We start from the raw sequence: 24,172 nt of genomic DNA, 5'->3' as shown, positions 1-24,172 counted from the left end.
AGAAATAAAATTTATTTTTTGATTAGCTATGTTTTTATTTTAATATTAATAAGTATAATGATTAATATACATTCCGTGACACAAAATAACACACCCCTAATCTTATTTACAATAACAGTTGAAGAATTACCTTTTTTAAATTTATTGATGGCACGGAATGCAAATCTATAGGCCAATAAAAATGGGTAATTAGAGAAATCATTTAATTAATAAATAAATCAAATAAAATTCACATGTAGAAATGTCATATTTTATATTCACTGTTAATTTTGGATCAGCCTTAGTATTTTCTTTGATATGCTTTAAGCTACTGTCTATTTACATATTAAGGTTGCAAACAAAGATTGAAACGGTATGCTTACGTTAAGTTAATTTTAGAATAAATGTCATTTGGTCTAGTAATTAATGAATTTATGGTCATTGATGAGATGCTTAAAAACACGCTTGGCGTGTTCAACAGCACAGTCGCATGTTGTGTTTTAGTACTATAATGTTGTGTTTTTTTGTGTGAGCGTGGGTGGAGCAATCTTCCAAGAAAATTGTTTTTATAATATATAAAAAATACCTACCTACGTAATGTGATAAGAGACCGTCTTAAAAATATGACATAACATCGAGAAAACATATTTAAAGTAGGGGTGCATCTAGATTTTTAAATACCTAATTTTTTGGCACACGAATAGCTCAGAGGCCTTAAATCTAAATAAATTAATCTTTGTTTAACTACAATTAAACTTAACAGTAAGTCCAGTGTCATGCAAGCAATTTGCCTGACACTCATTCTTGAACAACTGGTGCTTCAGCTCTAAAGCCTAGCTGAGGGTCGGCGTCATAGTTCACAACTCGCAGCTTTCCGTACTTATCCACGTAGCCGTAGTGTCCTTTCACGTGGCCATCGTTGTCGCGCTCCTCAAAACGAAACTGGCGGTTTTTTCTGAAAAATATAACCCGCGTTAAACTTAACCTACCCATTCTTTTACATCAGTTAGATTGTTAGACAGCGTCTTGTACTTTTAAGACTGTGACAGCTGTGAAAACGTTGAAAAAATTGAGGTTTACTGTTAACCTCTATTTTGAGCAATGAATGAATGAACGCACACTAACACAAAGTGACATACAAATCGCGAGTGTAGTACGTAGCTTCCCACGCACACAAAGAAATAAACCTGGCCTGTTTTCATCGGTTGTCTAGCAGCAAGAGACTATCTACACGAATAAATTATCCAAGTTTAATACCCTTCACTTTGAAAGTTAATTAGAAGTGTTAAATTGATTTTCATTTCTCCTTTCTTTTACTCAAATCTCTTATATCATAAAAATCTTATACTGATCGCGATGTCTGATCCACCATGAAAGCGCTGTTTGGGATAACTGAGAGAAAGAACTATTATGTGTTGGTTGATGCTTTGAAGGAAGCTCATTCCACAGCTTAGTAGTACGAGGAAGAAAGCTCCTTGAAAACAGCACTGTGGAGTACCGCCACACATCCAGATGGTGGGGATGATATCCTAATTTGTGGCGTGTCGTGCGAAGGTGGAATTCAGCGGCAGGAATCAGGTTGAACAGCTCTTCGGAACACTCCCCGTGATAAATGCGGTAGAAGACACACAATGAAGCGACGTCTCTACGCAACGCCAAGTGATCCAGCCGTTCACAGAGCACTGGGTCCCCGACAATTCGAGCTGCTCTGCGTTGCACGCGGTCAAATGGATCGCGCAGGTACTGGGGTGCGCCAGACTAGAGATGACTTGTACTTATACTTGCTAACAAACTGTTAGGCTGGTTTCAGTGCTCCACCGACCGTCGGTGCGTACGTCAGTCGCGCTTGTCATTTATATGAAAATTAATTAATCGTACAGTGCTAGACCGACTGTACGCATGCGTATATTGCTACGCCCTGCGTACGAGGACCGTCATGCGTGCCGTCAGTCCACCGACGCGCTGGGAAATATATGAATTTCATGATCGCGTTCAGTGCTGTACCGTTTGGTGGACCGACCGTACGGATGTCTGTATCATCGTCGTTAAAAAAGCTTTCGTACTGAACATGAACAAATATATCGACACCGTTTAATTACCGAAATTCGACTTCGCGAAACACAACAGGATAACCAATACAGGAGCTCGAAATAAGTTTTGATGTTTCAATTTGCCTTGTAATTTCGCCTATAATTAATCAAAACTTTTGATCAACATTCTGAAGTAATTTAAAAAAATTCTTTTCCTTCGCGAAATAATGAATATAAAATAGTAAATGTAATTGTTGTTATGCTGTTTTAGCGACGATTGGGTGAACATGATATCTACGTCTACTGTTCCTAAAATGTCTACAAAGATAATAAACAGTAATTAAACTATCGAATAGTTTAATTAATTTGCATCCATTTCGACTGTACCAGTCAGGTCAGTTTGTTGGTCAGGAGGGCACTGAATCATATAAACTGACGGTCGGTTAATTCGTATCGTCAGGACGTATCGTACGCACCAACGATCGGTGTCGCACTGAAACCGGCCTTAAAGTTTATCAAGATTCATATTATTATGTAAAAATGAGGCTTTACTACTAAAATTAAAAATAAATACCATGCATAGCTCGTCATACTGATATAACTATTTGTGGTTGTATTTAATTACCCAAGCTGATAATATTTGGATATTCTATCTTCCCAAGAGAAGGTCGCCTTCCATGAAGGCTTCGAGTGCACTTGCCCAAAGCCAACCTGAGGTGGTGTTTAGTGGGTAGGCATTTAGGCTTTACGTGAGTCCCACAGCTAAAGTCTGCGTTGGTTATTTGGTGATAATTGACAGGGTAAGCATTACGATAAATCATGGTTATGACTTATGTGGGCTCTCTGCCCATGAAATAGTGCCCGCACAGGATTCTTGAATAATCAAAATTAGCGACACTGCGATAGCGGCTGTCATCATAAGATGTTAACTCTTTAAGTTAATTTCACAATTTTAACAAAAATTCCGATCCGTATAGTTATACAGTTAAGCAGTTGCTTATGAAGGCATAAAAGGCATTTATTTTCACAAAATATGCTGAGATGAATCGACAAAAACTCAACAATTAGATACATTAATTAATATTATCAATTACACAGGGTAATGGCTTGTACCTAAAATTTTAATTATACTGTGCAAATGACGACCGAAATACAGAGAGGCTCCTTTGCACAGGATGCTAGATGGAAATCACAGCGAGTCTATCTTGCCGCTACGTAATGGTATGAAAGCACTGTATATTTGTTTTGGTTTGCATGACGCCATAGCTAGTGAAATTACTGACCAATGACTTAATAACTTATGTTTTAAAGTGACTGCTTAGAATTTTTAGAAGCATTTGAAGCATCCTGAGCGCAACTCCATTGTAATGGGCAGGACTTATAGACTACCGGTTACTATCAGGTTATCGTCTTGCTCGTCACGTCAATTGTTCTCATAAAAAAGACCTCATATCGTAGTGAGCAAGAGGCCTAGCTTCTAAGAACACACGATTTACAAGGCCGCTAAGCAATCTTGGGAAGACAAAACTATGGAGTGCCACGCCGTACGCCACCATCTTTTTGTATGTGACCCTAACGCTCCGTCCGTCGTAGGTATAAATTTCAAGGAGACAAATGAGTTACACTACTGTTCTTACTTGTATTGTGATTGTATATCATTGTCTGGCATGGCTAATTAAATCATCTAGCGGCTAGCCCCAAACGCTTGGTTAGATAATTTGTGTGAAAGTTAAATATCTTTAAAAATAATGTATAAATGATAGATAATGTATAAAAAATAATAGAAGAATACTAGAAGTCACTCAGGACCTTTACAGAAAAAGTCAAGCAGATGATTACGAGTAATCAAAGAGCAATGGAAAGAAGCTTATTAAAAATAAGGAAGATAGACAAAGTAAGAAGCGCCAGGATAAGACAGAAAACCAAGATCACCGATGCACTCACACATGCCAGTGCACTTAAATGGAAATGGGCTGGATATATTGCACGGTATTGCAACATCAGGAAAACGAAATGTAGGAAGACCAATAAATCGGTGGGCTGATGACATAGCACAATCAGCAGGAAAAGAATGGATGCAGAAAGCATTTGACAGAAAGTTGTGGATGAAGTTGGAGGAGGCCTTTACCCAATCTGGGATTCATATCTAAAAATGTAACTAAATAAAAATTATACTAAAAACCTAGATTAAGCAAATAATACTAACAAAAAAAAACTAACAATATTTCAAATGTTCACTTTTTTTTAGAGATATGGAATAAATGGCTTTATTATTATTATTATTATTATTATTACTACAAGTCACTACATTCATACCCTTTGCCGGTGTCAAAACCAAACTGGTAACTGTGTGGTCCATTCATTCCATGCATCCTGAACTCTGTTCTTTCGCCTTTATTAGCTGGAACATACACCTGTCTCACCTTGCCATTCGGCTTAGCGTGAACATTGGCTGAAATTAAAATATAACTATTATATATTTAGGCAGGCTCAAGCAATTGGTGGCAGGATAGGAAGGCCTATTTGTCAAAAGAAATATATATATATAATAACACGTAAGTAGATACCTATTATCTTTTATTAAAAAATTTCATGTCACGTATTTTGTCCGCGAGGAACTCCTAACTAATCAAATGATTTTAATAGTTAAAATTTTGCACACTATGTGCGGTTTGATCCAACTCAGGAGATATTTAATAAAAAATATTTAAAGTTTTTAATGAAATTTTACAGTATATGTACCCACACATATATATATATATATATATATATATTTGCTTAGCTGAAGCGAAAAGCACCGGTCACCGGCTAGTTAGCTACAAAAACCAATAATAACTGTTTATCTATTTAGATATAGTATACAGGATGTCCCAAAGTTATGGGACATGAAGGGAAAGTACCTTAAATATAGTAAATAGGGTATTTTACTGAAAGAAGACTATGCTATTTTTAAAAGTTAGTAATTCTGCATTCAAAGATTTTCTAAAAATTTCTTGCCTCGGCCTCGTCTGCGAATCGAACCGACTTAAATGTAAAAAACACCCCTACTTTTATGATATGTAGATATGAGAAAGTAGTCAATTAAGGGTATTTTTTTGTAAATTAATTACTTAATTAAATGCTCAAAATGTGATCCCTCTTGTCTTACGCAAATCGCCAATCTTTTAATGAGTCCGCTGCCTTTTCATTTTCTTATCATTTTATGGTGGATACTCGATATGATATGGCATAATTCTGTTTGTAACTCGCCCACGTTCTCGTAACGCTTTTAAACTAACACCCTATTTACGATATTTAAGGTAATTTCCCTTCATGTCCCATAACTTTGGGACGCCCTGTATAGTAAATTAAAGCTAATAACCGATGCCTATGTAATAAACAATAATATTTATTATCACAGCCGTCATAATCTGTACTATGCATTGATATTTTTTTTTCTCATTTCTATTTTAATTGTTACTAAACATAAAAAAACTGCTAAAAATGCTTGGAAAGTTGCCTGTCCAAATGAAAATAACCCTTTAAACATGCGATCACAAAAGCTTTGGGATGAGCCACAGTGCAAAATCATTTACAAAAGGATATTTTTATCAAGTTACAATATTTCGGATCAGGCTCGTTTTAATGCTGTTAGCGAACGAGATTCAGGGTCAGGCTTCAGGCCACTCCTTCGAGTAACATATGGACACTTCTCGATAATTCCAGCTTCTCAATCGCAGTTGGTTTACGCCTGGGTATCCCTAGAACAGTTCCCCATATGTGCCGCTGCGGAGGCAATGTAGACAGCCTTGGTCACCATGGCTTATCTTGCCGCCGCAGTGCGGGCCGACTCTCACGCCATGCCGCCTTAAATGACGTCTTGCGTCGGGCCTTTACTACCGTCAACGTGCCGGCTATCCTAGAGCCGAGTGGAATTTCACGTGACGATGGTAAGAGGCCTGATGGCATGACGTTGATTCCTTGGAGTCGTGGAAAGCCACTGGCGTGGGATGCGACTTGTGTGGACACGCTAGCCCCCTCTCATATTGAACATTCATCTAGAGTGGGAGGTGCAGCGGCGGAAACTGCCGAAAACCTAAAGCGGAGGAAATATGCATCACTCGGTGATGGATACATATTTGTTCCCTTTGGGGTGGAGACGACGGGTCCTTGGGGTTCATCGGCACAAAAACTCGTAAAAGAGCTATCCAGGCGTCTAACCGATTTAACAGGTGACACAAGATCTGGTACGTATCTCTGTCAAAGGATAAGTTTGGCCATACAAAGAGGTAACGTTGCCAGCGTCATGGGCACCTTACCTGCCGCTAGCGATTTTAATGATATTTTCTATTTGTAATTAATTAATTTTGTTAGATTATTTAAGTTCTATTTTATTATTATTTATATAAATAGCGTTATTAATTATTAAGTCATATGTAAATCATTATAAATTAAACTTGAGAATAAAACAACTGAACACATACATTTTATTTTTTGTTTATTATTATTATTTATTTATTTAGAGATGTACGTGTTTATGTCTCTCTCATATAATTTATCTGTGGCTTATGTAGTTAATAGGCATAAAAGGCATTTATTTTCTCAAAATTGATTCCTTTAAATTATTTTTGATGTCATTTCTAATAACTACTAGATACTACTACCGCTTCGGAAATAAATGGCGCTCTGAGAGAGAAGAAGCGGCGTAAGAAACTCTCCCAGCATTATTATTTTTTTCTTTTCAATAAAAATATACAATATCGTACAGTCATTTCTATCGCTATAAAATAATCACAATCTAGTCCCAGGCTGTCTGATCATTTAGATATTCAGCAGTGGAGTAATAGGATTTACGACAGAGACATTTTTTATAAAACATTTAAATTTATTTATAGATAATGCCTGAACAGTGGCTGGGACTTTATTATAGAAGTGTATACATTTACCCTTAAAGCTATTATGTATCTTATGAAGCCTACTAGAATTAGTTACAAGCAATCTCTTATTTCTAGTGTTATAATAATGAAAATCACAAATCACACTAACTACCTACTACTCACTAGTTGGTTTCAAAATTAATAATTAAGGTTTATATGTATTAGTTATAGTTTAATATTATTGTGTTACTGTTTATTGCTCCTAATAAAGTAAATAAATAATTATGATTGCATTTAAAATATTTTTTAAGAATTTAGTGAGGTGCTACAATTTATCGGATGTAGATAAAAGCCTTGATAACCTACCTCCTGGATAAAATTTAAAGAAGAATACCTATGAAAATATAGTAGATTAGGCACAGTTTGGCACTAAACTGTCTACAAATTAATGGTACCTATTGAGTAACTATAACATCAGCAATACGTACATAGTAAAACTTTCTTGTGACAATAATTTTGTGAGTAGACTTATAATAAATAGATACGGTCTACAAATATACCGATTTGTGTATGTAATTCGTCTGGGTTTACATTCAGTATTATAGCGTTCTGATCAGTTAAAAAAAATGCCAGTTGTAAAGACTATCGATAGAAGTGGAAACTTAGAATTTTTAGTATTCAAATTTTAAATTTCATATTTTTAAAACTTATTTTCAATAATATCTGATAAAAACCCTATTTCAAGAATGCGCAGTTTATATACATTGAACTTTTCACTAAATCTACTCAATTTCACTTATAAGATACGCGGCACTAATGTTGCACAATACGTCAGCTGTATAGCTACAGATATACTGCTATAAGCATTTATGTGACGCGAACTCACGAGATTTCACCCATCCAAAAAGTGTATAACTATATATAAGCATATTGATGTCGGTGATTCAAAGTCATACGATTTGTCCCTACCAAAAAATGCCCAAAGCGACAATAAATTTTCATTTAAAAAACTGCATTACAATAACTAAAGTGGGGGGTTTTAATGAAAAACTTACGTTCAGGTTGATCATGAGTAGTCTCCGAAGCTTCCTGTTCCGGCGCAGGTTGACGCCCTCGTTCATAATTGTTGTTATGCGTTTCCGACATCGGTGCAGCCATATTATTAAACTGCAATATTATTGTAATTTATATCCAATGAAAGTTCCCCAGTTTTCTCTTACTATGAAGAAAAAGTATCACGAATAATGTTTGATTAAAACGGCTAGATAAGGGCCATATTAAACAACTGAACCGGAAAGAAAGCATATTGAATCAATTTTCGAGCGTAACGCTTTTGTCATCGAATAATGTTTACGCTCATGAAAGGATTGATATTGATATTGGTTATATTTGGTTACTACGATAATATAAAAAGCTTAGAATTCATGCAATATTCTTTCATTACTGTTACGTGATAAATCTGTTTCATTAAGCTTTTATAATTATATTTTCCTATATTGTTTCCTATGGCCAGCATAAACATAAAAGAGAGTGGAATTGTTCTCGAATTATGTTATTTATCGGTATTTTTATTTGCAAATTTGATTACTACAATTGGATTGTTTACGTGCTTAAATGTCGTAAGTCTTTTATAAATCAAATTAGGTATCTACTAACCCCTAGGGTCTGCCAACGAATGATAACGTTCTGTCAGCATAAAATGTATCTCACGTACACACAAACAGCATGACATAAATTTCCATTTAAATAAATACTTAGTTACCTTATCGTGACCTTTGTGTAGCTGCTTCAGTTTTCGTTTTTGTTCTTCTTGCTCGAAAAGATAAATCTTTTTATTATCTACCGGCGTTAAATACACACCGTCTACGCTTGGCACTGGTTTTAACGGCTTAACAGGCTTAGCTTTCGGTATTACAGCCAAACTTCCGTCGGCGTATTGTGCTATAGGAATGGGAACAGGGTTGAAGCCGCCAGCAAACTTTTTAGGATAAAGTCCCGTTGGATTCCTGTGTAGTAAAGGAGTATTTTGTTTTTGTGAGTGTTGTCGAACTTTTGACTTAATGTGCGGCGCCTGAGCTTGAGTATTGGATCTGGTTTTGTTTACATTTTCTTCAGATTCTACTAACGATGGATCAACAAAATAGAAGTTTGGTGCATCTTCTGCAGGTGGCAAAAGTATCCTCGAGGGTACAGGTACTATATTTCTCTCCAAAACTTTACTAATTCTGTAGTTACCATTGAATTCCATTGGTTCTTGCTTATGTACACCGATTGGGTAGGAGACTGTTTGCGGCATATCAGGAGCAATGGGATACCAATCGGTTTGTTCAATAGATTCTGTGGGTGCATAATATTCGATAACTTTTTCATTATTTGGTGGTAATAAAAAAGTAGCCGGTGCTGCAATTCCAGAGCTTAAGGTATCAAAGGTATTTTGCTCATTAGGTGGTACTAAAAAGCTACCAGCAGTACTTTCATCGTTCAAATAATATATTGGTTTGCTTTCTAGTTGTTCGACAATTTCATGTTGTGTAGAATGCGATATATTTTCGTCTAAATTTTCGATTGGCACTTTGATCGCAGCGACCTGTAAGCTGATGACGTAAACCTAAAAAAAGACAGTTACAACTAATAAAAAGTCAATCCGAGATCGAAACCTGCGTCAATAAGAAATAAACGAAACTATTGCGTCATGCGACGTAATTTTCGATCAAGCAAAGTGTGTCACAATGAGAAAAAACAGTAAAATGAAACTAAAATAAAAGTTCAACATTGAATGACATCCATTGCCTTACTAAGCCATCCACCGAAACCACACAATAATAAAATATTAATGGATTGAGTAGTTGAAATAAAAATACGATATAAAAATTTTTAGGTATTTTAGTTGCAACTAAATGATGATTTATCCGTCTAGATAGATTATGACAGTTGTGAAAACGTGAGAAAAGTTGAGTTTAGAACTAACTTCTATTTTAAGCAATTCACGCACACTAACACAAAGTGTCATACATATTGCAAGTGTAAGACGTAGCTTATCATGCATACTAAACTAATATTGTTACAGCCGTTCCCAATATTCAGTGTATCTCCGGTTGTAGCCTACTTGAGAAAAAATTCGTAACAATCGTTGACTTTTTTGTCCCAATAAACTTATCGCCGGTAACTCACCTTACCCGTACACGCTGTCTGTCAATGGGGGGACGTATAGCTTACCAGCGATAGAAGTTTGTATGGAAATTGCAATTCACGTGTCCCAATATAAGACGATAAGAATGACTTATCGGGTATATTGGGGCAGCTTAAGAATATTGACAGCTAATTACTGACAGTAGAAGGTAGTCATTTACCTCTATCTGTAGATAGTATATTGGGAACGGCCGTTAGACTGTTTTTATCGGTCGTCTAGCAGCAAGAGACTCTATCTAGACGTATAAATTATCTAAGTAAAAAACATACTTTGCGGAGTTTTACTTGTCTAACGTCTAAGTCTAATAAGTCATTCTTATCGCCTTATATTGGAACGAGTGAATTGCCTTTTCTATATAAACTTCTATCGCTGGTAAGCTATACGGCCTCCCATTGATAGACAGCGTGTACGGATAAGGTGAGTTACCGTCGATAAGTTTATTGGGACAGAAAAGGCAACGATAGTTACGATTTTTATCTCAAGTAAGAGATAGACAGAATATTGGGAACGGCCGTTAGCAGACTTTCTCTTCTTTTAGTAGATTATTGTTCTAATACTGTATTTGTAAAGATAAAATAGAAGGAAATAATAATTAACAATAAAATCTGTAAAATGTCAACTGCGGTTAGTTAATGGTGCAGAGTGTAGATATATTTTTCACTTTCTAAGATTGTCCTAGAAAGCAATAACTTTCAACGCAGATTGAGAGCGATTGTGGTCCTGAGCTAAATAACAATTAGATGCTGTATCAAATAACTAACTTCTGAATATTATATATTTAATGTATGATCAGAAAGCCATCATATTTTACTAAGGCTTCCATAACATCAACAGGAAATTAATAAAAAGTAGTTAAAAAAACTAAAAACACTTTTTTATATTTTTTTTTGTTTGGTTTATTTATAAAAACGTTTTTTTTTTAGTTCTTTAAACTTGGACTAAATTTGCATTGTTTTTTGGGTAAGTATTCGAAAATTTCCTAATATTAGATAAATTGGATAATGGATGATACACGAAAATTATACAGATTAACAAAAATCTTGGAAAAATGGAATAATAATGTATTGATAATATCAAATTAATGTATTGTCATCGGTCTTCGATAAATCTACGAAGTTTGAAGGAAATTGGCCGTTGGTCAATATCGCGCCCAAATGAGTCGGTTACATACAAACATAATTCAAATTCAAATATTTTTATTCAAAATAGGATTTAAAATCACTTATTGAACGTCAAAAACTACCACCCATTCAAAAGAGACTGCCTCAGACCTGAGAAGAATGGGCGCAAGAAACTCAGTACAATAAACATTTATAATTAAAGAGCCTGAGGGTGTTCGCTTTATTCCCATTCCGAGGTGTCATTAAGAAAATCGTTTATGCTATAATAACCTTTCCAACACAAACGTTTTTTAACAAAATAAATACTAAAAAAAACTAAATATACAAAAATAAATACTTACAGGCGAAGCTTATAAAAAGCGTGTAAAAATGAATGAAATGCATGCTTTATTTAGGTACCTACTGTTTGTTTAAAAGTTATGACTCCACTCAATCATTGTTTGCAAAATATCTGCTATCGAGTACTGAGAGCTACAACCTACTCAAAAGAAAGTGTATCTAACAAAGTAAAGCTAGGAAAACAAATCGCTAATTATTGCAAAGGCCGTATTTAAATACTTCCACTTTTCAACGACTTTCCGTTTAAACGATACATAATAGAAACAACTATTACATATCAATTATATAAGGTAAAGAAAGTTTGTTTATGTCACTTACTTTTATAGTAAGTTACAATTTGAATTAACTGAGTTTTTCTTAGGATTTACTTCCTGTTTCCGTAACTAACTGGTATCACTGGCTGATTACTCGTACCACGGAGAACTTAGCAAGGTGCTTACGAAGGAGGTATACATGTATAGTATGGTATTTCAGAAGGCCTCTAAATATGTAAGTAATCCGTGATTATGTATAATTTGTCTCTTTTATGCACTGTTATAAAGACAGTGATATATGTGGGAGGCTCCTTTGCACCAACGGAGCCTATTTCTGTGTTGAACATTACTGTGTTTCGGACTGAAGGGCGCCGTAGCTAGTGAAATTACTTGGAAATTAGAATTAACATCTTATGTCTCAAGGTGACGAGCGCAATTGTAGTGCTGCTCATAATTTTTGGGTTTTTCAAGAATCCTGAGCGGCACTGCATTTTAATGGGCAATCAATTACCATCGGCTGAACGTCCAGCTCGTCTCGTCCCTTACTTTTATTTAAAAAAAATGCATTCTTTAATACCGACCTAAATAGAAAACATCAGACAAGAGTGATTGACTCTGGTTTATGAAATAACAAGAACAAAGTGTTATAGAAAAAGTGAAGAAAAATATGTGTGTGTACCAGAGTATGAAAGTACACAGGTGAGAAATGAAACTTATTTATGACATAATATCATTTTTCTGCTATTTACAACTTCACAGAAATTGCAGGGTAATGGACTTAAGAAACATTTATTTTTCCGTATCAAATTAATAGTATTTAATATTATAGACATGCATACAAATAAGTCTTTTAATTTTATCACTTTCAAACTTATATATTATTCTTTACGTCAGTATACTGAACTTTCATAAAAAAACAACATGGCACGTAACCGAAAATCGTGACGTTTGATATAAAATTTCCCTCATAGGTCAATAAAAAAGTTTCATTTAAAAAAAAATACACTGAAGGTACTACATTTCGCCTCCAATCTTTTTGTAGACGCTAAAGTGGCTTGGGTTCTAATAATAATAATAATACGAACACTATGAAGTTTTTACTTGCAACTTGCTAATAATTTGGTTAATTTACAAAGTCAAATAAACTTTATTCAATTATTCTTAAACTTAGCGCTTTTGAAACGTCACTATAAATATTTCTTTAAAATTACTCAATCTACCATATGTTCGGAAAAAGTAGAGCTCGTGAGAAGAACATACAAGAAACTCGACGGCCTCAACTGGAAGCAGATACCTAAAATATTACGTTTTATTAGCCAAGTGATAAGATTTTAGGGTAAGGTTTTTTTTTTATTTTTTACAAGGAACTAACTGCACACGTAAGTAGGTATATAATTCATATTTCATATTATTTTCAAATAGATACCTCCTATCATTGATAGATGGTCAATGAAAAAATGATAAAGGATTCCATTTTCAAAGCAGACGCAGACACGGGGTGAGAAGAAGTTCAATTGATATAAAATTGTTATAGAACAGGGTTCTTGAAAATTCAAAAAAAACTGCCCGTCCCATTGAGACATAAGATGTTAAGTTTTATGAGCCCGGTAATTTCACTAACTGCGTCTCCCTTCAAACAGAAACACAATATTACGACGATTAAAACGACAATAATATATTATGCAAATTATCTCTACAATAATTATGTTATTTGATATTATTAAAATAATTATTTTATATTCTCAATTATTTATCATTACTGAAAGTAGAAGTTTATGCTCATTAAAGCCTCCTTTTAAATAGTGAGTCCTACCATAGACTTAATATACCTTAAAATACTAAGAGTATATTCAAATTCAAATATTTTTATTCAAAACTAGTTGACCCGACAGACGTTGTTCTGTATATAATAAATAAATAAATAATGGTTTTTATTAATTTTGTCAATAATATTTCATATCATCAAGAATTATTTCGTAAAATATGCATCCTGTTGTTGTAATGAAATTGTTTCACAGCAGAACTGTCAAACCGTGCGTCAAAAAATTCTCTCATAGAAAATATGTCCATACAAAACAAATATCAGATGATGGGGGACACATCAAAGGAAAAAAAATTGCTGTTTTTATTTAATTCCGAACACTTTCATATTTATTCACCTCTTAAACCTTCCCTGGACTTCCCCAAATAATTCAAGACTAAAATTAGCCAAATCGGTCCAGCCGTTCTCGAGTTTTAGCGAGACTAACGAACAGCAATTCATTTTTATATATATAGATAGGATTCAAAATCACTTATTGAACGTCAAAAACTACCACCCATTCAAAAAAGACTGCCTCAGACGTGAAAAAAATGGGCGCAAGAAACTATATTATATAAACAAACAAAGCGTGCGAGAGAGAAGATAGAAAAGGAAAGCGAATGTATTGCTACTGTAAACGATTTTGATTCACAAGTCGTAAACAGTCCGCCACTACTGTCCATAGCCCCAATCAAACCACTAACTAAAGCACACATTGACAAATCAAAATTGCTCACACCTTACCGAGCTGTCAGTTCGTCTAGACTCTAGTTTATAATTCTGTCTATGAGTACCTACTCCGAAGCAATTTTTTTTATTGCTATTTTTTTTATCTATTTTCAATTATACTCATAAACATGTCCTATAAAATCATTTAAACTCATTTGCTACAAAACTTCTATAAAACGCGCAAAAAAAAAAATTCCGGGAGAGTTTCTTGCACCGCTTCTTCTCTCTCACAGCGCCATTTGTTTCCAAAGCGGTAGTAGTATCTAGTATATTATAAATGACATCAAAAGGAATTCTAAAGTAATAAATTTTGAGAAAATAAATATCTTTTAATACATACTTTTACACATTATCACGTCATTTATAATGCGTTAGATCTAAGAGAATGCCAGATTTTTAATATTTTATTACTATGTCAAACGTAAGTGCTTATCCGCTAGGATAGGTTTCTTTTCAGTGGTTCCGTAAGGCAGTGGTAAATTTATTTACTGTATTTTTTTATATTTGTGCTAACGTATCCACCTATCTTTCTTTTAATAAAATATAAAGAAATTATCACGTTTTAGCGATAATAACTATATCTTTAAAGTATTTAAACTATACATAAAAGCTACATATCTAAAAGAATCTATACTTACCTAAATAAATAATTTTATAAAAATCGAATTTAAGTTCAACCAGACCAAAACCTTACCAATAATATCTGAGCTACTTATTATAAATTTATATTTGTTTAATACTTACCCAAAACAAACAAGTCTTCATATTGAGAAACTACGACAATATCCACTGTTATATTAGATCGTACAACTTGCACTACTAAATTCTCGCTTTAGATAGTTTAATATAATTTGTTGCTCTCTCACACAGCCTCCGTCATAATGATAATGAAGGCGGGCTTCGGTCACGCTCACATTTTATATAGATCGCCACTCCATTAAACATAACATCAACAAAATTAAAGCAGTCTTTTATTTTGATTTGCACTTGTTAGATAATGTTTGGTGCTATAGGCATATACAATTTACAAAACGAACAGTCATTTAAATTCTCATAAGACAGTTGCTATTGAAACAACAATATTTTTTCGATACGTTTTCCTCATTTCAAATTCAAAATAGAACAAAAATTTGATTATGCAATAGGGATTAATTATTATTAGGTACTTACGTAGCTTCGTCTGTAAATAATTATAACTAAATGTTGCAAAGTATTTTTTTTTGTCATAAAAAGTTTTTACCTAGATTTTATAAAAAGGAACAGTAGAATCATTTAAATTTAAGCTTTTATTCATATTTCAATTTATTTCAACTTGAAGGATATACTTGTTCTTAAAGTATCAAATATCAGCTGCCACCCAAACAAAGCTCTAAATGCCGAAGTGGTAAGGTACTCATTCTGAAAGAAACTTCAATCTTCTAAAAAGTTTTCTTGAGATGGTTCGGTATGGGGTAAAGTGATCCTTGATCAATTAAAACCCCCGAAGACTCGAGTTTTCACGAAGGCGCTATAGTCCTAAAAAGTAACATTCTTAAAAATCTACTTAAAATACTTCTACAAATACTACGGTTCCAATTTTTTGACATGTTTATCTTCATTTCTTTATCTAAATTATCGCTGTTTCGAAAACGAAAAAAAATCTCGATAGATTTATTTATTGAAAAATAGTCTTTTTATTTGAATTGTTTAAATTATCCTAAAACTATGATAGCTATAAACACTTATTTTATTCGATAGTTTATTAGTATTTATAAGTTTTCACTGTGGGATTTATCAATACGCTAAGTGAATTATTTTATATTATTTTTTTTCGTAATAAACCAAACGTGACGCCTTGGTTGCATGCTCGCTCAAGCCAGCAGTACGCCCGTGACCACTGTCAAGAAAGGTACCGTGTTCGTGTCTCTCGGGCTCACATTACGTAAGATTTTAGCAAACAAGTACAAAGCGGGAATCATAGTAAAAAAATAATGATGATGCGACAGCGTATTTGTTGAAATACACTGGCCTTCAAAAGTAAGTATCACACTTTTAAAATTGGGATAACGTTTCAAGTTCACAAGATATACTTTCGAAATAAAAAGGACTCCAAAAAGAATTTAATTTTGTACATAAAAACTTTAGTCTTTATAGTCGGTTTTTTAAGAATTGGCTGAAAAAAAACTTCAAAAACAAAACCATTCCTTTTTCAAAGTGGACGTTTCCGAATTACAATTTTACCATTCACATTGTTCTTTCTGTTTAAAATTTTTTTCAAGATCGATGGGTCTTGTTTTAAAAATTTATGCTAAAAAGCACATAACATTTATTTATCATGCCTCTTTCAGTTGAAGAATGTGCTAGGATCATGGCTTTTCTGGAACTAGGCATCAGCATGCGTCGCACTGCAAGAATGGTGGGTGTGACGGTACGAACGGTCCAGAAGGTAAAGCGAAGGTACGAAGAGACTGGACACCATCTGAGGAGACCTTGTAATGGCAGACCCAGGTGTACCAGTGCCCGAGAAGATCGTTATATTATTTCCACTGTGTTAAGAAATCGCCACCAAAATGCAGTTGAAGTCCAGCAACAGCTACTTCAGACCCGAAGGGACTACATTATTGACAGTACAGTGGAGAAGAAGACTTGCTGAAACAAATTTGAAACCCCGAAGACCAGCGAGTGGCCCAAAACTCGAGAGACAGCATCGAGTAGCGAGACTGCGATACGCCCGTGAACACATGTGGTGGGATGAAGAAGAATGGTCAAGAATTTGTTTGCAGATGAGTCTCGATTTTCCCTTTACACTTCTGATGGAAGGCGAAGTGTTTACAGGCGACCTGGTGAGCGATACCTTCAAGCCTGCATCTCAGAAAGAGTCCAATACGGTGGAGGCAGTGTACATGTATGGGCTGGCATATCTTCAGAAGGTCGCACAGAGCTAGTAGCCATAGAAAATGGCACCCTCACTGTGCAAAGATATGCTCAAGAGATTCTCAATGAGTATGCAGGGCCGTATTTAGCAAATATGGGTGATGGATCGATGCTGATGCATGATAATGCCCGGCCACACACGGCTCATATCGTACAAGAGTATATTCAGGAGGTAGGTATCAGCGTGATGGCTGGGCCATCCCGAAGTCCTGATCTCAACCCGATTGAACACGCCTGGGATGAGCTTGGGAGGCTAGTCAGAAATCGCAGACCACCACCTACTACCCTCAGGGCACTAAAGCAGGCCCTGGTAGAAGAATGGGAGAATATTCCCCAACATCGGCCCCGAAACCTAGTGTTCAGTATGCCAAACCGGCTCGAAGCTGTAATCAGAGCTCGAAGAGGCAATACCAGTTATTAAAAATGTTACTAATGTATAATTTTAGTTTCTAAGAATTAAAGCCTATAAAATTTGCAACAAAACGTTTTTAATCTTAAATCCCTACCTACTATAGTTAAGAAAAAAAAAATAATTTTAAAAGTGTGATACTTACTTTTGCAGGCCAGTGTATATAGGTAAATGTAAGTCGGAAAGTACTAAAATAAAATTTACGTAATATTATTTTGAATATTATGCCACGCGGGATTTTTGTATATATGTACTTTAGGGAAGTTTGATAAATCCAAGATGGCCGCCGCACAAAATTATGATTTCAGCAATATGGATATCGTGTCCGAGGTTCTCGAGGGTGCAGATAACGATTATGTGATCATTTTTGAAATCCAAGATGACCGCCGCACAAAATTATGATTTCAGCAATATGGATATCGTGTCCGAGGTTCTCGAGGGTGCAGAGAACGATTTTGGGATCATTTTTGAAATCCAAGATGGCCGCCGCACAAAATTATGATTTCAGCAATATGGATACCGTATCCGAGGTTCTCGAGGGTGTCGAGGACGAATTTTGAGCGGTGGCCATCTTGGATTCCAAAAATGATCCCAAAATCGTTCTCTGCACCCTCGAGAACCTCGGACACGATATCCATATTGCTGAAATTATAATTAAGTGCGGCGGCCATCTTGGATTTCAAAAATGATCACACAATCGTTCTCTGCACCCTCGAGAATCTCGGATACGATATCCATAATGTTGAAATCATAATTTTGTGCGTAATATAACATTTCTGTCATACGTCAATAAAAAAGATTTACCTCAAAAATGCATAAAAAATATTATCACAGTAATTCCGTACTCTAGCACAACTGTAAGTTTAAAAAAATATTACGCGGTCCTTCTGGGTCGGCGGTCGTTGACCCGCATCGCTCGGTTCGTTCTCAGCCATGCCCGACGCCCGTGTCCATGCGTACCTATCGAATCTAACGTTCGCGCAATTTTTACCTAAAGTGTTGGGAAAACCTCGCCTTAACTACTAAAAACCCCATTTTGGCTTATCGCCGCCCTTCGACACCACTTTTATTCAATATTTAATTATTTCAACTTGTAAGGTAATAATTATTCATATAGTACGTAATATCAGCTGCCACAAACAAAATTCTAAATGCCTAAGTGAGATGATACTGTTGCCAAAAGAAACTTCTATCTTCTACAAAGTACTCTTGAGAAGATGCGGTATGGGGTAAAGTGAACCTTGATCAACTAAAACCCCAGAAGACTCAAGTTAACAACTAAAAAACCACATTTTGCCTTATCACCGGTCTTCGACACCCCTTTTATTCAATATATAATTATTACAACTTCTACGGTAATAATTAATAGTATAGTACGTAATATCAGCTGCCACCCAAGCAAAATTGTAAATGCCCAAGTGGGAAGTTACTGTTGCTTAAAGAAACTTATATCTTCTACAGAGTTCTCTCGAGAAGATACGGTATGGGGTTAAGTGAATCTTAACAACCGTAACAACTAAAAAGACCAAATAGGCTACGAAAAAACTGTGGGTCATAAGTAGAGCAAGGCAATACTTCAAGCGCTCTGCAAAGCGCAGGTCCGGCCAGATATTCCTCTCACCTCGATTCTCAATTAATAGATTGAGATCTGTATGAGATCGAACCATTTGACCGCATGAAACGCAGACGTGTTTGAATTGTGATGGATCTAGTGTTAGCTGTAAATTACTAAATCGCTTCAATGTGTGTCTTCCACCGCATTTATCACAGGGAGTATTCCGAAGAGCTGTTTGACCAGATTCCTGCCACCGAACTCAACTTACGCATGACACGCGACAAACTAGGATTATGAATTTTTGATAATTTGGTTCTTCGATTCCTTACCATCTAGATATATGCGTCCTCTTCACTGCGGAATAAAAATGTTTTCAGGAACTTTCTTCCACGTAAAAACAAAATATGAGCTTCGCTGACCCCTGTGAAGTGTTTTCAGAAAGTGGAGTCATCGGTTCTTTAAAAAAAAAGTAGATTTTTACAAAAAGCTCGGCAAGGCTCCTTTTATTCCTATGGTGTTTCAGAGGAATGTGGGCGGCGGTGATCACTCAACATCAATAGAAAGTCTTCTTACCCTATGTCTGATCTAAAAAAGGAATCCTTTTATGATCATTTCGTTGTCCGTCAGTCAATATTTTTTATTATGCTCATCTGTCTTCGTTTTCCAGAAAAAAAAAACGGTTATGTATGGTTAACCGTGTACGCACTTTGAATGATTACATAGACATTGTTCATAACATACGTAAATAGGTAAATATCACTAAACTATTTACTTATTACACGAAAGTGACGAGACGACCAAAACGCCTTGCCCGTTACGATGCAGTGCCGCTCAGGTTTCTTGAAATTCTCAAAGAAGGGCGGAATCGCAATTGCACACATCATCTTGATACATATGATGTTAAGAGTCAGAAACTTCACAAGGTACTATCTCAACCTTCATCATCCTTCAAACCAAATAATGCGTGCACATTAATACCTACTTCATGGAGTATGTTGAATGTTAAAAAAAAACACATAGAGTGAGAAACATATATAAGAGAGAAAACAAAAATAACTAATGGCACTTATGCTATAAAAAGACGGGGCACACCCTTCGAGGTATAGACAAATGGAGTAAATACAACTCAGAACACAGAAACTTAAAAGGAAACTGGGAGGACAATACAGGTATAAAATACTATCTTTTTTTTAATGAAAATAAGGAACGAGACGAGCAGGACGTTCAGCTGATGGTAATTAATACGCCTTGCCCATTACAATGCAGTGTCCCTCAGGATTCTTGAAAAACCTGAGCGGCACTACAATTGCGGTCGTCACCTTGAGACATAAGATGTTAAGTCTCATTTGCCCAGTAATTTCACTAGCTACGGCGCCCTTCAGACCGCAACACAGTAATGTTTACACATTATTGCTTCACGGCAGATGTAGGCGCCGTTGTGGTACCCATAATCTAGCTGGTATCTTGAGCAATGGAGCCTCCCATTGGTGAGGAACTTCATCTGAATAAAGGCTTATATCATTAGTACTGCACGGTAGAAAAAGCCTGAAGTTATCATTCTACATATTATACTTAATTATATATTATACTTTATGGGCAATATAAAGAAACAGATACCCAAATACTCTGTGGAGCAAATGCAAGTTTATTATTGCGACTGTGTTGCATTACTTAAGCAACACAGAATTTCTGTGAAAATTTGTAAATTATGATCTTTGGAAATATGTGCGATGCAGCAAGAATAATTTCGAAAACATCTTTCAGGCGACTATTACTTTATAGGCGACAGCAACTGTTTCTATATATATTTATCATCATAACTATTTACGGTTGACCATAACGACGTTACGGTAGGTGACTCAAATATCCGGATAGCATAAAAAAGATTCGGCCGAGTATCGTTTATTTGCTCCTAAGATTGAAGAGTTGCGTTACTTTGTCATCGATCTAATAATTAGAACTTAACCAAGTGGGAGGCTCCTTTGCACAGGAAGCCGGCTAGATTATGGGTACCACAACGGCGCCTATTTCTGCCGTGAAGCAGTAATGTGTAAGCATTACTGTGTTTCGGTCTGAAGGGCGCCGTAGCTAGTGAAATTACTGGGCAAATGAGGCTTAACATCTTATGTCTCAAGGTGACGAGCGCAATTCTAGTGCCGCTCAGAATTTTTGGGTTTTTTGAGAATCCTGAGCGGTACTGCATTGTAATGGGCATGGCGTATCATTTACCATCAGCTGAACGTCCTGCTCGTCTCGTCCCTTATTATCATAAAAAAAAAACTCTAACCGAACTATCTTTGAAGTATATCCTTTACAATAATAATTTGAGCGGCGGTGATTACATATCATCAGGTAATCCTAATGTATGCTCATTTTAGTATTTTCTTTGATTAACGCGAGTGTTAAACATTAAAATAAAACACTTTTAAAGGATTAAAACGCGCGTAATTGAAAAATCAGATATGATAAGATCGATGAGTAGGTATTTATTATTTTTATGAAAATAAGGGACGAGACGAGTAGGACGTGCAGATGATGATAAATCATACGTCATGCCCATTACAATGCAGTGCAGCTCAGGATTCTTGAAAAACCCAAAAATTCTGAGCGGCTCTAAACTTGCGCTCGCTACCTTGGGACGGAAGATGTCAAGTCTCATTTACCCAGTAATTTCACTAGCTACGGCGCCCTCCAGACCATAACACAGTACTGTTTACACATTTCTACTTCACGGCAGAAATAGGCGCCGATGTGGTACCCATAATCTAGCCGGCATCCTGTGCAAAGGAGCCTCCCACTGGTTATGCTAATCGAGGGAATTCCTAAAATTTTGTAAACATACCTACATATCCATACATGTAGACCATTCTACCGTCTGTTGACGCTTACTGGTCTATATATATTAGAAATTTGTATGTTCATTAAAAAACATGGTGAACTTTTTAAACCAGCAAAGGACTATTCCATATTAGGATTAAGAGATCCAACTCGCCTTCTGATGCCATACTGTAGAACAGCGCTTCATCAAAATAACGCAGATGTTATGTGTATTAGGGTCTTTAACCACCTTCCAAAGAATATTAAGATTAGAGAGATGCCTAAAACATTAATGCATAAAAAATTAAAATTATGGCTAATAGATAAATGCTTTTATAGTTTAAAAGAATTCTTTAAACAAAAATAATAGTATTTAAATGTAATTTTTTGAGAGGTACCTACTATATAATTGAATTATAACTGTGTAATGTTTATTAGTGACGTATAAATATAAAAATTCCAATATTGACAATCAAATATTTGTATGCCGATATATTGGCGAATTGTGCTGTACACCAATTGTTAACAACTATGTTACCACGATTCATACAAATAAATCATTTCATTTCATTTCATATCGCCTTTTTGTTTTTTTTAAACAATAAAACAAGCATTTGCATGGGACATCGACCTGGGAGCTACATAGAATACGTCAACAATAGGCTAACAGCATATTATTGGTAATTGATAAAATCATGGAAAAAATAATAGTGGGGCATAATAAAAAAAAATCTTTTCGTGGTATCGTTTCATCGCGGCGTTGCCCGAGCCTAACACCTGTACCTACCGCGTTTATTGGCATCTTTCAACGCGCTCTTGGACAAGAATTCTCAATGGGATCCATTCAATGATGGGTGGACTTCCCTAGTTTCTGAAATACTAAGGTACGCGGAGAGCGTTGAAATTGTATAATTAATTCAATTATTATTTAATATTAATCGCCACGCTTGTCAGGCGGGTTGGCGATCGCAGTTAATGGTGCTCTCTCGGATGCTGTTGGTAGTTTTTGTTTGATGCGTTTGCTAAAGCAGCAGCTGTCTACAAAAAACTGGCGTATCGCACTTGAGTTCTCGTAAATCATGGATTAGCCTTTGAACGCCGATTTTACCCAAAGGTGAGTACTATCTCCTACCCTATTTCTTCTGCATAACAGTGATATGTTGTATGCTTTCAACATGATACACACTACTGGGGATGCCTCATACATGCCATGCAGATTTCTTTTGGTAAATCCTCGACCAATGCCGGAACAAACTTGCATCTTCAATAGAATCTTCACACGGTAGCGGAATAGCTTAAGTTTATGCGTTAACCACAAAAAAAAATACAATTTGTCGCATTACAAGTCTTGGACGACACTCACCTTAATGACTCGCCTTATGAAAGGAATCCTGAGTCTGGGAATCTCAAGCGATCGCCAAGTTCGTGGAGGTCTGTCTAAGCTAAATCGGCCTCGAAGAAACTGATTCAGGCCAAAAACTAATATAGAAATTTTTTAATATTAAGTTGTATTATAATGTTGTATTATAAGGTTTAAGACATTTTAATCGGTTTTTTTCTTAGCAACTATCATTTTATTAATAGCCATAAGTTTCCCACTGTCGGGCAATAGCATTCCCTTCTTTTCTCCAGTTCCCTAAAAAACATACCAATCACCTCTGTATGTGTCTAGGTCGTCTCGCCCATGTTTTACGGGGTCGGCTTTGAAGTCTCTCTTTCTCTCGACCAAATTGATTGATAATCTCTTTGTATCATCTGTTGATGACTAAATATGTCTGACGAAGACTGAATTAATGTTGATGGTCATTGGCCGACTAAAATATAATGATGATTGAGCAAAACTGATGATAATATAAAAAAAAAATGTTTTTTATTACCATTGTTTAAAAATTAAATAACTACATAAAATTTAATGTAGGGTAGTTAGTACTAAACATTATAAAACCAATTTGGTTTTTGTACAAAAAAATAGTTGGCTGGGTCAGTTATCGCACAATGACCTTTTTAACCAAAATTTATGAACTCGAACCCGTAACCTCTCGGGTTCCATCCGAGCGCTCCTTCCAACTGAGCCAACCGTTCGAAACGCATCGGTCGTAAATTTTCGTAAATCTTGTTCAACTCTCATTTACCTTCAAGATTCGCGTAGGCGCTTACAGGTTATATTGAAAGGAAAAAA

At 35.5% G+C, this 24,172-nt stretch overlaps 1 protein-coding gene across 1 annotated transcript; it reads right to left on the bottom strand.

The window, feature by feature from the left end:
* Positions 1–2: 2 nt before the first annotated feature.
* Positions 3–15,175, bottom strand: LOC126969533 (uncharacterized). Its single transcript, XM_050815017.1, has 5 exons — positions 15,044–15,175; positions 8,628–9,473; positions 7,921–8,032; positions 4,326–4,461; positions 3–934 (listed from the first exon to the last, which is right to left on the bottom strand). The coding sequence occupies exons 1-5, from the start codon at positions 15,062–15,064 to the stop codon at positions 778–780; spliced, it is 1,272 nt and encodes a 423-aa protein (XP_050670974.1). The 5' UTR covers positions 15,065–15,175; the 3' UTR covers positions 3–777.
* Positions 15,176–24,172: the final 8,997 nt, after the last annotated feature.

Source organism: Leptidea sinapis, chromosome 1 (assembly GCF_905404315.1).
Source record: "Leptidea sinapis chromosome 1, ilLepSina1.1, whole genome shotgun sequence".
Classification (NCBI taxonomy): Eukaryota; Metazoa; Arthropoda; class Insecta; order Lepidoptera; family Pieridae; genus Leptidea; species Leptidea sinapis.
Note: the sequence above shows the minus strand (reverse complement) of the source record. Positions and strands in the feature narration are given on the sequence as shown.

Bases quoted from the DNA above. Each gene is read 5' to 3' on its own strand.
- LOC126969533 (XM_050815017.1), bottom strand. From the start codon at position 15,064: ATGAAGACTTGTTTGTTTTGG. The intron at 9,474-15,043 runs GTAAGTATTAAA...GTCTTTTTTTAG, and splicing joins TGAAGACTTGTTTGTTTTGG to GTTTACGTCATCAGCTTACA. The intron at 935-4,325 runs GTATGAATGTAG...TATATTTTTCAG, and splicing joins GGTTTTGACACCGGCAAAGG to AAAAAACCGCCAGTTTCGTT.